Source organism: Bombus huntii, chromosome 11 (genome assembly GCF_024542735.1).
Source record: "Bombus huntii isolate Logan2020A chromosome 11, iyBomHunt1.1, whole genome shotgun sequence".
NCBI classification, from domain to species: Eukaryota; Metazoa; Arthropoda; class Insecta; order Hymenoptera; family Apidae; genus Bombus; species Bombus huntii.
The window spans coordinates 7,476,173-7,493,782 of NC_066248.1; the positions used below are offsets into that span (position 1 = coordinate 7,476,173).

General features: G+C 37.6%; 1 protein-coding gene across 1 annotated transcript; it reads right to left on the reverse strand.

Moving 5' to 3' along the window:
- Window positions 1–4,596: 4,596 nt before the first annotated feature.
- Window positions 4,597–12,716, reverse strand: LOC126871311 (uncharacterized). The gene is made up of 5 exons (XM_050629948.1): window positions 10,496–12,716; window positions 8,268–9,674; window positions 7,891–8,066; window positions 5,198–5,475; window positions 4,597–4,684 (listed from the first exon to the last, which is right to left on the reverse strand). The coding sequence occupies exons 2-5, from the start codon at window positions 8,278–8,280 to the stop codon at window positions 4,597–4,599; spliced, it is 555 nt and encodes a 184-aa protein (XP_050485905.1). The 5' UTR covers window positions 8,281–9,674; window positions 10,496–12,716.
- Window positions 12,717–17,610: the final 4,894 nt, after the last annotated feature.

Below are 17,610 nucleotides of genomic sequence, written 5' to 3' on the forward strand. Positions count from 1 at the left end.
ATGGCAATGTCAGTCTTCAGATCGTAGAACTCGATGTTAACGATGTCAAACTTGTAGGACACGACAGCAGCAATCATAGATCCGTCAAGTCTGTATCGACCAAGATCCGTCAGAAAGGATGCTTAAAGCTTTGGTATTACTCGATACAATAAAGCATTGAATGATTAGTAGACTATAGATATGTAATTTCGACCAATTGCAGGGAGACGTAATCGCGAGGAGAGACGTCAACGGGGGTCGTAAATCCCCGTTACGATTATAACAATCGACACCACGAATTGATCGATCCCTTGATTTCCGTTGAGATAATAAGGGGTGATTGAGTTTGTATAACACTGTGATTCATAGAATTATAAATTATATATTTCCAACACTTAGATTACACTGACGTAGAGAAATAAATAGTTAACAACTTGTCGCACGAAGATGCGATAGATATGTACGCTAGAGCAGGGCTCTTATAATGGAAATTAATGTATTAATGGACTTAGCACTATAATATATTTAGGAGAGAAGATGTATGTTCGACAACACCGAGAACCGACAAAAGATTTGCGTGAAGTATGCGACTCTCGCGCTATGTGTAGACTGCCGCGTTAGGCGTTAGTTTTTAGACTGTCTGTCGCTCTTTTTTTAATACGGAAGAAAAGTTCGGTGTGGGTGTGCCCCTATGCCTAAAGAACGCGGATTCGTTGGTCCCACTTTCGTTAGGAAAAGTAAGGGTAACGAACCGCGGTGTCGATTGGTCATGACCTGCACTACTGCTCGAAGGGATGAGTAGGGAGTCTCCTACCATCGTGGTGAATAGATGACTGTGTGCGTGAGAAAAACCTAGCTTGTTTTATTACAGGGCTATTCGGATTTTCTTAATGGGTGCATACCCGCTTTCTCCGTGTTTTAAGTGCGACTAAATAAACCCAAGGACCTCTCTAAAAACCGACTGTGTTTCGAGAATATTTTTAAGCCTTAGAAATTCTTCAAAACAAACGGATTGAAGACACATGACGAAACAATGCAGGGAAGTGAAAGTTATGGTGGGTCCTTAGGTTTATTGAGGGTCGAAGTGTCGTTACGCAGGTCGGTTGTTGTCCGGTCGCGCGGGCTGGCGTGCAAATGTTTTAGGCGGCGTAACAAGATATTTAAGAAGATTCAGTTTTTACGGTCATAAGTCATAACTTATCATGTCAACTCATCATCTATATGTCGGATTAACATTGGGGATAGGGTCGTAGGCGTTTGATGAATCTTCATTGGAATTAGCCATCGTTATGGTATAACAAAGGTATGGTTTATTAACACAAGTATGGATACCACAGACTTGACAATCAATCACGGCGATTTGGCTTGCGCGACACTAGTGACAATGGCCTTAGGTTTGATAACGAATCCACGGTCCACGGGATGACGAATGCGAAGTGATCCACGAATAACTCTACGTACAAAACTTATCTGCATAAACTCCAAAAAAATCCAAGTGGAACTACCCTTATATATTCCTTTCCTCGCCTCTCGGGTCAATCTTTGTTTTTAAGGAGAGCCATATAATCATTCCATACCTTTGTCAGGTACACGTCCCTCCCGTGACCATGGCTACGTTCAGTGACCCGCTAAGTCACTTAGGGCCCAAGCCCATCATCATAAAGCCAGATTGGAATATTAAAACTATTTCTTATTTTTATTACTTAAGTTAGCTATAGTAAAAGTCTGAACTAGGGTATTGGGGTTTTTCGCAACATTCCAGACGGGAAGTCCCGATGTCCCTTCATCTCCGACATATATGTCGGAGAAGAGTCAGGAACAGGGTTGTGGGCGTTTGATAGACCTCCCTTGGAGTTGGCCATCGTTGTGTGATAACGAAGACGCGGCCTGATGCTACGAGTAGGGACACTACCGATTCGACAATCAACAGCGGTGATTGGGCACTTGCTATGTTAGCGACGTTGGTCTTAGGTTCGATGACGAATCCGCGGTCAACGGGATGAAAAAGATACTTGCTCTAACTCAAACTCACTGATCGTCAGGCGCTGCTCCCTTCGTCGGTGGGATCTCAAGAAAGAATGAATCTTCGTCCCAATGATGCCACAGAGGAAAATTATGATGGGGTGTGTCTAAGGACACGAGATCATCGGATCCGTCGGATATAGCCCTCGTTCCGAAAGTAAGGGTGTTACGCCACGAGGCTTACCACAGGCTGTATTTTCTAACCGTCGCTCGCGGTCATATAACGTCGCAGACGGATCGTCGCGGCTGCCCGGCAAACAAACATTGTAGTGGCAAGCGCATGGTTCATTAAGCAGGGCGACCTCCAGAAACGTCGACTCGTGGCCGTTATTTTACCTCGTGTAAAAGAATGTGGCGTGATCCGAACGTAGTGGGGGTCGCCTTCCAGAAAAGACGAAAATAATCGAAGGGCGGGCAGTTCCTTCTGACGAGTCAAACATGACACTTCGACAAATCTGACGAGCAAACGAATTTATCTAGAGATATCGCAAAATCGAGTCAAATTTCTGTAACATCTTCATCATATTATTGTAAAATATATTGTTCTATGTTAACCTGTTAATACAGTGTTATATTCATTAAACCACCTCTGTTATCCTAAACGAAACAGGGGAACGACTATTTCGCGGCGTCGATTAACATGATCGTAGCGAGAATTTACAACTCTCGTTGACGTGCTATCTCGCGATCGCGTCTCTCCGCGAACGGTCGTAACAAAGGGAAATTGACGTCTCTGTCAATTGGACAGTTTGGGACAAAGACTGTCTGTCCGTTTGGAAAATCTTAATTGCGGGAAAAACCCAGGTTTTATAGCGGGTCCTCGGGCTAACTGGACTTGTGTTGTGTACGTGCCTCAACATCAGGTATTCGTTGTCTGAAGGAACCGTTGGAATATTTTACTGTCAAATACCTCTATTGGTATTTCTTTTAATGAGGGTCATACTATAATTCCACACCTTTGTTAGGCGAAGCGCCCGTCCCGTTGACCGCGGCTACTTTAGGCGACTGATGCTCGCCTTGAGCCCAAGTTTATTATCGCAAATCGCAAACAAGTGCAATTGGGCAGGATGACGGCAAATTGTTTAATTACGACTGTAAACTTTAATTGCAATTTTACGGATTTTTCCGAAGTTCCAGAGGGACGGCTCCGGCGTCCTTTCATCTCCGACATATATAATTTAAAATAACTCTTAGCGTCAAGATATCAGAACGATTATCGATTAAAATAAAAATTATTTATTTTAATAGTGGTCCTTTATCATATGTTAGTGAATGTACTATCTGAACTATTATCCAAATTAATTACTATACTAGATTCTAATACATTTCCCTAGCTATCTGTCTAAAACTTTTGTTACACCTGTAAATTTGCAGCCACTTTTATGATACTCCGTATTACACCTCTGGTAGAAGTTCTGAAACGAAATCCAGCTTGCTGTGCTCCAACATTTCAATTATGTTAAGGAATTTGAAAAACCTCCCCAAAAGCGGGAATAATTACCCTCCATAAAATTCACAGTTTGTACACCTGAGTATTTGTCACGGTTGGATGTTTCTTGTTCAGGTAACTTGACTGACCTGACTAACCACGTTCAACTAATAATATACTCATAAATACATCATTATGCATGTCAGACGTTTACATAGATTATTTCATGTATCTAGTACAGGAATAATAAATAAGGCTAAGAATGTTAAGTAATATCAATGTTACAATAATAGAACAGTATTAACATATCTATCAATATATTGATTAAGTTGGACAATCCAGTGTCATTTATATTTAAACACAACACGTATCGTGATTATTGTTTTTATTCTAAAAGTTACATTGCTTACAATGTTGTACACTTAATTGACTTATTATATAATTTTAAAGATATATCACTAGTACGCAACAGTGTAGTCGATTCACTTATAAATATAAATATCAATATGCTTAGAAATAAAACTGCAAATTTGAGCATTCATTTACGTAATCTAACTGGTTTCTATATGAAACTTCATTGATTCTACGTACGATTGTATATACGTTTCCACATTGAGTATAATCACAAGATTTGTAGTAATTGTTCAACTGTTTTAACTTATAGTTCATATGGTTCAGATAATCGAATCTGGCGGAATCAATATAGTTGGGATTTTTTTTCATTTTTTCCAACTCTAACTTCTTTGCATTTTTGTGTTGTCTTGCAGTGTTCTTTAAGCAAGAATCAGACCGGCAAATATTCATCCAGGAATGCGAGACCTGCGCAGCACACAGAAGCGACTCAGGATCGAGCTTTCGCAGTATCAACTGCGACATCTCTGGAGGAAGCTCGGAAATGAAGTCGACCTTTCGCTCCGAGGGCTGGGGGGTATGTAAAAGCAAGTCCAAAATCTTCATATTATCAAGCTCAACGGATAAATCGGTAAAATGATGGAACTTGTACTGCTTCAGCGATGTATGCCGCTACTAATCGTATTTCTGTAACAAAATAGTTCTGTAATCTATAATTGTTACATTTATGCTAAAAGATAAACATTGTCACATCGTACTACTTAGCATGCTCATTACGTAATTTTCTTTGTAATATATATTGCAAAAATGACAGTTTATTTCAGTCTGTCTACAAAATATTCATTTTGTGATAATTCAGTATCTGAATATTGCGTTTTATTTTTTACGTTTGATACTCTACCGCTATAACAAGATATAAAAAATATCAATCAAATTATACGGGTAAGATCATATTATCACCACGGTTAAGTATACTAACAATTTCCTAGCTGCGCGTGGTATTCATATCAGAGAAAAGAAGGACAAGTTGAAAGAATTTTCGCAATTACATAAGAGAAATTAACTTATTAATTGAAATAACTGAAAACTGAAATTATTATACAAATTGATCGTTGAAGATTGGCCTATATCCTCTTCTGTTGAAAAATCAACTACGAAACAACCGATAAATTTATTCAAGTTTTCACTTCGTAAAAATAATACCCGTTGGGAATAGACTATCGCTATACGTATGTACTCACGATCTATTTATTGAATTGTAACATAAGTTTGGCTGAACTCAATATTTTTCCTTATTCGATCGAACTTATTCATGTTACAAACCAATAGATAAATACAGTGAATAACAGGTTAGAAAATGGAATCTGACGATTTTCGCAAGTATGTCATTTGTATGAATCGTTTGTCGTAACTTGCCTTTGATATTGCCGTAATCGACACAGTGTTTTCGACAGCCGATCGTTTTGCCGTGACAGTATCTCGATCTTTTCGCGATTCGAGATCAGTTGCTGCGTCATGTCCAACACAGGATCATCTTCAGGCTTCAAAATGGTCTCTTCTTGAATCGTTTTATCCGTATCACTGTCGCTGACGTCTTTGGCACTCTCGTTATCTTTCTTAATTGAGACCATCAAACGTAAAGATGCGATTTCTTGCTGAAGTTTCTCGGCCGTTTCCTTGTACTCTTCCTTCAACTGAAGTAAATAATGTATAATTATAGTGACTTATTTACTTGATTAATTTATTTATAATGATAGATTTATTTACGATGATTCAAACACGAAACTATGATTATTTAACTAGAGCTATTTCCCAATGTAGTAATGTAATACAACTAAAACAACAACTAAAATTGGTACAACTAATTAACTTCTGAGTGACAACTCACAACTCACAACTCACCACGAACTCGCAAGAATCGGCAACCAATAACTCGTAACGACTCGTGATCAACTCCCAACGAAGTTCAACAAACGACTAACTCATTTTCTCCACCAAAACGTCCTTTTATACCAGTCTTAGTACTCCTACCATGCTCACATGTTTCACAGGTATTGTTGACCCAAAATGTTCACGTGAAAGGATTTTAATTACCTATTATCCTAAACCACGGGTCCATTGGGATTTCTCATCTTTTCTTGCCCATCAGCACTTTCCCTGCACTGTAGTTTATTGGCCTAAGAAAAGTTTGTACTTTATGGGATAGATTTATGACACTTTACTATTTCATTACAAAGGTTGCTATCTTACGACACAATTTTATAATTCTATTTACTATTCTATTACAAAGACTAACGTTTAAGGTTTGTACTGTGACCATTTCCAAAGCTGACTAGTAAATTCGTTAATGCGAAATTGGAACTGAAATGTTTGATTGATGGAAAGCGGCGAAAATAGAATCGAGCTTTTGTCGACGAAGCAATAAACTTTCGATCTTCGTAAGCCACAGAGTAAATAACGAAGCAGGAAGTTTACGTACAAGATTTGCAGCATTGTTGTAGGTCAGTTCGTACCCTTCTTCTGCCATTGCCATGTTAAATTGAACATCAGAAAATAAACGTAGTTAACATCTTTACGAATAACACCTTTTACATCTAATTTTCGAACGTTTTAATGACTGTATGGAATACAGTACGTTATCATTAGATTTTTATACTAGCGGATTTTTATGCAAATACATTTTCTTCATATTGCATACATTTTGCGTATTTTACGTAAACAACATAAATGAATATGTTACATATTTTTTGCCAAGATGTTTTATTTGCAACAATTTATGACTCGTGATATTCGTATTATAACTGCCGTACAATCAATTTATATCAGATACAACCATGCAGAACAATTTGAATTCGTAATATGCACTTTAAGAAATGTGCACAATAACGGAAATCAAATAAAATTGAATTTTATACCCACTTATGCTACGCAATTGACAAATAGGGGAAAAATTTTGTTGTATTTGGAAGAAAAATCTTGGTTACGACGTAATATCGAAAGTTTCAAAAATTCTAGATACGAGATAAGTACGAGAATAGATACATCCATAGAAAGACCAGAAAATGGCTTGGCACGATACTGGAGCTAATTTAAATATGTACATTTCGGTTCTGTGACCTAAAAGGATTCTTTTCAGTCTATAAATAATTTTTTTCACACAGCCGATACGTATAATTTACGACAAAAATATTTTAAGAACTATTATTATTTATTTTAACGTAGATTATGATAACTAACTATTGATACACACGAGCACGATTCATATTTCGTGAATATAAATATTTCCCACATATAAGCTGAATATTTAAGATATAAAAATCCGCAGTCTAGCTATCATGATATTAATTTTAAAAAAATGATATTCGTAGTAAGCCGTAATACGACAAAATTGACACTCAGCCATATAGTTGATCGTAAATTTCTCTGAACTCGTATAAATTGATTTAACCGAACAGCAGATTAATTCACGAGAATTTGGTCCTGTATATAGGCTATGTAGCGACCGTATAGTAAACCGACATCGGCTTAAACAGCAAGCAATTTCTATCGTCTGTTGTATCATTAACGCATCATACATAACAAAGCAGTTAACAGCCTTAATTAATAACCGAACAGCTGGTGCAAATAGGTGAAACGGAACTTTGGTGACCCTCGGTACAAATTAAGTGGTATATAACGCCATAAAGGCGTAGGCCATTGAATCTGACAAAATTTCTCGAACAATGTCCATTGCTTATGCTCATCCTACCCATACAACGTACCTGGATACCTTTACTTTTACTTTAGTAAAGTGATTTACTAAGTGTTTTAGTAAAATATTACTTATTACCATAAAGTATTCGAGACATTCAGAAATAGAAGAACCTAGAGACCCTTGTTTCATTTACTACATATTCCTTGCAGACATCCTTGACATCCCTTGCATATTCTGCAGATTTTTGCAATTTCTAATGGTAACCAATCGATCTACAATTTCATATTCCGTCATTATTTCAAACTACGATATCTCACGTGTCTAGATGGTCATCGATGAACGCCATCTCCTCGCTTCGATTTACTCTGTACTGGATGAGAAATCGCAATCGCATGTATCGTATGGTCCAACTCACCGATTCGTTCTCCTTTCTCGATTCGTCTAAAAGTACTCGGGAACCTCGTTCTGTCTCGAGATACGCATCACGGGTGTCGACGATTTCCTTTCGGAGTCCGATCACGGTCTTCTCCAGCTCCAATTTGCTCTCGGCCAGCGTAACCGCCTGACTTTGCAAAATGTTATATTCGCCGGCTGCAATGAACGTTCGAAAATAAGACTATTCCCCGCCGTGGTATCCGTGTATTCGTTCGCTTCCGTTCGTCGTACGATGCCGCCTGTCAAATTTCGTTGGAAAATCTCGTTCCTCCGACGAAACGAGAAACGAACTCCTCCTCACGTTCCGATACACAACACGGCACTTCCTTCTGTGCGTCCGCGCTTTTTTATACTTACCCAGCATCGACATCTGTCTGCGAATATCCTCCAGGGTTTCTTTCAACGTCTCGCTTTGTCCCTTCAAAGCTGCAGTACGCCGTATTTCCCTTTCGCGCTCTTCTTTCGCTGTAAATCAATGTTCGAGTAAATAGGTCACCTCGCTGGGTTTAATGCTAATTAGTATCGTATAGAGTAGGTCATTAGCAGTAATCAGTTGTTCGATAGGTAAGATAGGGGCAGTTTGTGTTTATCAAAATATTCTCGAGTTCTTATAATATCTGTTAGTATTTCTTCGAAATGAAAGCTGCAGTGATAAATAGCAGATGACTTCGGTATTAAAGAACCTCGATAAAGGAGCTTAACTTTTCATTACATTACAACGCAATCATATTATCTGGTTTCTAAAAGTAATAAAACCACCTACAATTAGAAAGAAGAAAAAGGTAATCCTCGATGTAAATTTTCTTTTATCACAGTCTAACAAAACATATCTGATGTCCCTTTGACTTCAAATAATACAATTCTTCGCTTTGCGTATTCCATTCTAACGTTCTTCGTTTATCATTTTTTTGCTTCCATGGAAATAAAATTTATTTTATTTATTCCTACCATGATTATGGATTAATTACTACACCGTCCATTGATGATATTTTTTTTCTCTTTAGAGCTTTAAGCGTCTCATAACGTTTTCTATTCCGTACTCTCGCTTTACAAACGAGCAACAGATCTCGCGTTCCTATCGTCTGCTATTCACCGGACATTCATAAATCGTTCTCGATCGATTACTGAACCGTATCCGCCTGGCTGCGGTGGCACGGCAGAAAAATTCCTCGATCGAATTTCCCGTGGGGTAATCGACCACGATCACTCCCATACGTATTACATACATTCCGAGCAAATCAATGCCGCCTATCGATTTGCTTCGCTGGAAGCTGCGATACCCGACAACCGTATCACATCGACCAAGTCTCAGAGCTATTTAGAATTTAATCGATAAAACGACTTCCGATACATCGTGCTCGATTTCCACTCGGAACCTATTAAAAGGAAAGAACAAGACGACTTTATAGAAACGAACGAAAGAAACGAGGAAAAAGAGAAAAGGAAGAATCGGGAAAAGCCATCGTCTGGGGGTTGATGACGATCAGTAAACGGAGTATCTAGCTAGGAAACCTGCCGTTTTCTAGTTGAGCCTTCAACTCCGAGTTTTCAGCCTGCAATGCGTCCGTTCGTTTTTCTTGCATCGTCAAACTGGTCCGTAGCTCTCGAATCGTCTGGTCGTGATCTCGTCTGGCGTCCTGTATTCTCAAATTGCTCTTCTTCACCATAGTCAGCGCCGTTTCGACGTCTGTTTCTATTCCCTTCGTCAGCCTGCTCATCACGGCCCATTGAGTCTTCTCGTAAATGTCGTTCCTGCATTCGTCTCTGGAACAATCGCGATCCGTGTCAACGAGCACAGGTAGCACGTATGTTTACCCGAACTCACTGTTTTATTAGTTTATTCGCGAAAGGATGCATCTTGCGCCGGAGCTTTATAGCACCCTGAGAGACGTTGTAACTTGTAACTAGATTATCTATCGCGAGAGAGAAAATTTCTGGATGTTCTTTATCTTTTGGGGTGGGTGGATTCTACGAGAATTTGTTTTTCTCTCATTTTATAATAGAAGTGAAAATGGTTGCTGTTAACGCGAGAGTAAACTCTTGTTTCAGGCTATCCGTTGCAGTTTGTACTTTTCTTCCGAGAGATGCAATGATATTAAGGGCATACATAATACAAAATGATGTGGAATGTATAACGTGCATATTTTACTGAGATTACTTTTTTTTAAATCGTTTTCAGCTACCGGAGAGTACATTTAGCTTTTTACATTTATTTTAAGCTCATAAAGAGTGAAATAAAGGAAGATCTACTAGCATTACATGTTAATATAATATTAGGTATATAATAAAATTTTGGAACTTTTCGGAAAGCGTGGTACGTAAATTATGAGCTAAAATGTGCTAAAACGGAATTAAAATGTAGTTTACATTTAAGAGAAATAATTTATCTCCATTTTCAAATCCAGGGAACCAGCTATAGGGCCTTGAAAAAATTAATTATGCATTTTTACAGAAAATTCTACTATTTCTAAACGCTCGAAGCATTCTAAAAGTTCCAATTAATGTAACATGTATTTCGCACATAAGATGTCTCCCTCCTAGTTTACGTTTATGCTTGTACGTTATATGTGACGAATCGCACTCACCTTTCCATAGTGGCGACAGAAATTAATTTGTTTTCTATGAATACACGCTCGATCGCATTTATCGCCTGAAGAATAGCCGTTCCAGCTAGCGTACAACTCTCACAATAATTCACGCTGCTGCTTGCTTGAGAACTCTGGGATACTTTGCTCGTGAAGGAATCCCGCGCTTCATCCTTGCTATTTTTCACCTGTTGACATGCTGCTATTTTTCGGCAACTTCCTCCGATGGAATGGTAAGGAAATTTTTACGATCTCCATCGTATACGCGATTTGAGAAACGTGCACGTCTCTTCCTTCCACTCTTATTCTCCCCTTTATTCGTTACATTTCTCTTTCTCATTGCTACTTTCACCCTTTATGTTTTAATTTCTTCTTCTTTTTTCGTTTCACCTTTCTACTCTTTGTCCGACTATTTCACATTCCTTTATTATATTCACACACGTATAACAATTAAAAAGTTAAAAGCGCTTTCACGTTTGGTGTTAAAAGATATGAAAGGTATCTGATTCTTGTAACTCAACGTTTCTCGAAATTAATTAATTAACTCAATAGATCCTTTGTAGGAATTGTTTTTAAACGAGCGACTTTACATTTGTAAAGCGTCGAACAGGAAAAACGTTTGGAAAGAAATTTTTGAGATAAGAAATAGTCGTTTACTATCTAAAATGTAGTCGTTTTGTAATTAACCTAACTTTGCGCTTAAAGTCTATCGCAGACTCAAGATAATTTCATCGGATTAATTTTTTTCGTTAATAGATTCACTTTGTGTTTAAAATATTCGAATCTCTCTTTGATACGCGAATCCCTTTTTTCCACTCTCGTATTCTCGATCGTTTTAAAGAACGAACCATTTGTACGGCAGAAAGTTTATTAAGGATAAAGCGCCTAATTGTCTATGAACATTTGTTAAAATATAATATTTCGTCTAAAAGCGATTGGAAAGTGAATAACTTTTTATCTCTGAAAAATGTAAATCCTCGATCGAGAGAATAGTAACAAACTTGAATATTTCGCCAGGAAAAGTGGAAAACATTGTTACTATGAAATTTGATTCGTTCAATGGAACTGTCCTTTGTTTTTCACGAAGAATCTGTGTTTTAGCATTTATTCGACTAACCATATGACGAGATATCGAGTCAGGTATTGTCTTCAACCGATTCCAGACAAGTCGCAATAAACTGGCTAACGAAATTTGATTCGATCGACTGACGCAGGTCACTTCTTTGAAAAAGTTTTCCACGAACGGAAATTTGTCCATGAATTCCACGATCAAGCGTAGAACAAAATGGATTCTGGAACCAAGGTTTCTCTTTAGCTAATAATAATTTAACGATTCAAATGGAATAATTTTGGATAAATGATGTGGTGAAAATGATTACGTTTAAAAGTCATTTCATGTCTCGCTTGATATCTTCGGCTCGTTAAAACACTTTACGTAAAATATGCTATCTTAAACACAACGAAAGGATTTCGTCGATACAAAAAAAAAAAAAAAAAAGGAAAGAAAAGAAATATTCAGAGAACGTAAATCACCCTAACTTCGGAATAGCCTTGGACGTTAAAACACGAGTAATGAGTTGTTCAATTGGAAATGGCTTCACGAGGCAACCAAGTGCACCGAACGTTCCGTTGCATTTCGCCCGAAAAGCAGTTCGTTTCTTTTGACTGTACCACGATTACGAAACATTTGCACGCCTAATTGAATCGTGTGAATCAGTACCGATAAAACTTTGGCGAAATTCGCCTTTCATCGGGTAACTCCTTCGCGAAAAGACAGCAAAGGGGAAAGATTTTTTTAATCGTCGCGTATCGTCAGTTTGTTCGTGTGGTGGACGAATTTATGCAAATACACAACAAAGTACGACCGAAGAAGGAAATAGAATGGGAAAAAAGTGTAAAACAACCTGTCGTAAGCTAACTCCAGAAGAAGAATATAGAATTCCCCTGCGGTTCCGTCGTGCTCCTTCACAATTTCCATGGCATTTATGTCCTTCGCGGTTTTCGTCGGGAATTTCCATGACAGATGTTCGATATCGCCAAGCCAGGAATATATCTCGTTCGAGACATGTACACACTCCCTGATATCCGCGATGATTGACGTTACTAGAAGCTTGTTCAGTTTCGGCATGATTTCGAAACGTTGCGCAACAATAGCTCGCAAAGGTTAAGATCGTGGATCATCGTGAATACTGTTCAAAGTCACAGCGCCGTGACCGGTTCGATTGATAAATATCTCGTGGGATAGGTAGAGATTTATTGATCGCTCTGTCTCCTTCGTACGTATTAGCGACACAACGTCCTTGTTATTACGTGCAAGGAAAATTGAAATATCCTATGGAATTTTAGTTGGAATTTTGTTAAAGAATCTTTTTTACTAATGTAAATGTACTATGTTCCTTCGTACGTATTTCAACAACAATTTCCATTACACATTTATTATTAAAGATTTCCGTTCTTTTCCAGAATATGAACCATTATTATTCAATGTGAAATTACGAATAATTAGAAGATCGGCGATAATTTAAATCGAAGTGCTTCTTGACATATGTTTTCGATATGTACATATTTGTTTGTCAGTATCTTTATTTTCGTTTAATTGCGATTTAATGAATTCTTGATAGTAAAGCACGCTGCACGGTCTATACGTTATGCAAGAAGTTAGTGATCCATAACCGTAGATTCGTGTCGGAACGATATGCAAAGGAATATTCGGAAAAACATTTACCATGGATTGCCCCTGACCCGCGCGTCCCTTGTTACGAATGTAAAATATTCAAAATTGCCTTTGTTATTACGCTTTCTATTTTCTTGTTATTTTTATTATTATGCGCATAAAATTTCAACACATTTGCTCTATCTCATTACAATACATTTCCTGGAGAGAAACGACAATATGACGTTCTTCCAATTTGATCGAAACTGTTAACATCAAGTTTGCTAGTATATGTATCGTTGTTATTTCTCGTCTTAGAAATCCACGAGATAAAATAGCGAAAAGCTTTTATCCTACGGAAATCGAAGAGTTGAAACGGTAGACGATTATATGTATCTACATGTCAGAAGCAGAAATTTTTGATATAAGTTGAGAATAGGTGGCACCATATCTTTTATTTATTTTTTATTTAATATTTTTATTCTTTTCACTTGCATCATTCACTATCTAAATTTTTCAGAAAAGAATTAATTAATATCCTCTTAACCTTGCCTCTTAACAGGTAAATATTTCCTTTAATTGCATTCTAAATTAACTTTACGCCAGACATATTTAAATATCTGCGTACAGTTGCAACAACAATGGAATTAACTGTTACTTATCGTAAAGATAGATTTTACGTTCCCATTTCTTTCATGTAGCTATATTTATTTAAACGATTAGCCTTTCGGTAGCATACCGAATAGAAATCCACCTAATCTTCTTCAATGTAATTTATTCGTCGAAAGGAAGTGGAATTCAATACGTTCCTTCCCTCCGTCTTATCGAAATTGTAAATCAGCCGGCATCCGTAACTTCATTCGGAAACGTGTAAGTATAATTGTTCCTTCGAGGCGAACTTGTGCCAAGCGATTTAATCGGGAAAACTTTGCAGGTGGATAATCTGCGGAGTTCTTACAGTCGTTTCTGGCTCTTTGATGAAGTCGCAAGCACGTTAATCTATCCGCGATTTTCCAGATAAAATCTTTACCAGACCAGACACGGATCATCGAGATTGAAACAGAGTATCGACTTACATCATTATCGATATTCATGCGAGTACTAGATTGCCAGCTAATGGGACTGTCGAACAAATAAGAACGTTTCTGCTGTACAAAACTTTGATAGAATTTACGAAAATTCCAATTACGAACAGTTATCAAGAACGCGATTTTATTCATGAAAAAGAGAAGGTAAAGTCGGCAAGAAATATTGAGAAATATTAACGTTTGACGTTATAAAATTACTTGTTACTATAATTTTTGTCTACAAGCTTTCAATTCCCAAATTGATTCTAGCCTTATGGGTCTTATGCGTTATGATAATTTTGTATCCAATTCGATATCCCGTTCGACAAAGAGTTGGATAAATAACTGAAAAATAATAAAAACGAAAAATATTATGAAATACAAATACTACATTTTACGTCCCTTAAAATATAAATTCTGTAGAAATCAGTGGATTTACCGTGCTTTCTATGCGCCATGCTTCGAAAATGCGATCTCCGGTAACAAATGCTAAAACCACCGAATGCCATGTCATCCCGCATCCATGCACGATCCGTCATTTCACGGTTTTCTAGCCACGGCTGTCGCGAATTTATCATCGGCAGCCACCTCCGGCGTTCGTGCGGCGGAAACTTCGAAACGAGTAGTTTACGGAGTTTACGAAACCATTCGTGGCAGCCGGTCCAAGCGACGACGCCGCGTACATCCTTGTACTGTTGCTAATTTACAGCAAATTTAGTCCGGTATTATTGGTATTATTTGACGTCGTCGCTTAGTGTCGTAACGTTAGCGAGAGAAACTCTTCGTGGCCGCACACAGACCTAATTAGGATAAACACTTTCTAGCAGACGTCATATTCGAAGTGGTTTAAGTTCGGTCCTCGACATCGTTACAACGCGTACTTACACCATCAACCACGCTGTCTTTCTCAAGTGGCGGAACATGTTTCGCTAACTAACAAATTGACAAACCCTGCGGCACGATTCACGCTAACTAAGACACTCGCCTGGTAAATGCTGTGCAGTTAGTTAGCCCGATACTGCTGGAAGCCTCTATAGTTTTCGGTGGATGAAGCAAACGGGCCACGAATAGGCTGCAGCTGCTGGAAACTTGAGTAAAACAGAGCGAGATAACTGTGAATTCGTGTACGATTCGAATTCGTCAGTGTACCTGTTTGTTGCCGCGTTATTTCGTTATTTATAATGACACAGAACGTGTAAATTTGCAATTTAATCCCTTGCGAAAATAAATAAATAAAATCTGACAAAAGATAATAATTTCCAAATTAAACGAACGTACAATCTGATTATCATGATCATGGCGGAGTGTGTGTTTCGATGTTACCATGGGGGAAATCTCAAATACGTAAATAATATTCGATAATTCTATATAAAAACACGGTTTCCAATAATGATTCGTTGTAACAAATGTATAACGTCGTATAACAATTACCCGGCGTTATGCAATGTTTATAGGAAAATAGCGTAGAACTGCATATATAACTATTATTGTATTTTAGATGATCTACAATGTTAATTACAATTTTTCATCGGCTAGTATGATATACAGTAAAATATAATTGTATTTTCAACTTCTGTCAATTAATGCAAATTCTGTTTAAATAATTCAAATAACTAAAGAATAATAATAAAATATAACCGAAAATTAAAACAAATGTTTCTGATATTTTCTCTAAAGATTCAAATTAGCTACGCCCATTTAATTTGTAATTTTCCGAGGATCATTGAATCTCTGCTCGATCAACAGCTTCGTACTAAAGTTGTGGGAAAGCGGAGAACCTTAATTAGAGCTCGACGTCAGATGGTAGAAATGCCCCATGCATGGAGGGTTTCGAATAGGTTTACTGTTATTCCTTACTTCCTTCATCCCGTTAATTTAAAACATATCTATTTTACCACGTTCGTTACGTTGTACGGCTAAGCCCCACAGCGAGCGGTTATAAAACCATAAATCAATCCAACTTTGACACCCTAAAGTCCTTACAAATTAGCCATCCAATAAACCAAGCATTTATCCTCAACTCATTCCCACCATTGTTCCTCCTTTCTTGGATTTCTTCTAATTCTGCTGACTCCCGAGGTTCGCCAAAGTATTCGAATAATCAAAATTTCGTTATGAATATATTATAAGAATTATACTAAACCTTCTGAAATTTCGTTGGCACTGTAATCAGACACGACGAAGAAGTTAGAAGACATTTATTGCAAACATACACTTAATGAAAAATTAGTGTATAGCATACATAGTAGCTTTGAACGTATGCCTAGTGCGAAAGATGATCTTATTACATAGCGGAGCTTATTATTATAATATAGTAAATAATCGACTGTTCAAATTTAGGTTGCCCGAAAAGTGTCTTTCTTTTACAGACACGTCTTCTACAACGACGCATCTTTATACAAACATGAAACCTAATCTGTCGAACGTTGTAACCTTTATCTTGGTAGAACAAAATGGATCATACGTAATTCGATAAAATAATATAAAACGAAAACTGTTGTGCATCCATTATTTCCTTATAAAGCGAAAGAAACTTTTCGGACAACCTAATACCTCGAGGATCTCTTCGAGGTAAATGCTTTCAATAAATACATTGTACCTTCTACTATATAAATTATCAGATTCATTCCAGATTTTACCAATATAATCATAATAGCTGTGTCCCGTTACAGCGCCAATGAAACTTCAAAGTATAAGTTAAAATCAAATATTTTTCTTATTAAATTAATTCTCTGTTAATAACTTCTTGATTTATTCAGCTATGTTATTCAAGAAAAATGTTCACCTTTCGATTTAAACTTACGTAGTGTTAGACCACACACAAGGTGGTGAAACTTCGGAGATCGGTAGCTATGTACGTGCGACGCCTAGCGTTGCCTAAAGTACATTAGTGGAAAACCACGGGAGATGTACGAGTGCGCGCAGAATATTGGGGGTCGAGTGAATTATGCACCGTTTGGAAACGGAGGCTGCAAGTAACGCCGGTTCATAATGGAACCGCGCCCGATATAATTTACTGGTATTTAGGTTCTCCTATACTACGTTTGCTCGTTAAGTTAATCATGCTCTTCGCTGTTGCACTTCATTACGCTGGACCTACGAACGGTGGGGGTTGCTGGTGAAAGCTCGGATGATGGATCTCCGTACCTAATGGGTACGTTCGTACAGACTGAATATTCGGAGCCGATATTGAATGCGAAGCCGTTTCGATTACTACTATGTCCGATCATTGTTCGAACTAGAATCATTCGATCGCTAAAGATTTCATTTCCTTCGTGTGATTTGAAAACGTGTAGATAATTATATAACCGTTACTGCATTTCCATCGAATTATATCATTAATAATTATTGGCGGTGAAATGAAATAATTCTGCTATACCGTATGTTCCAGTTAA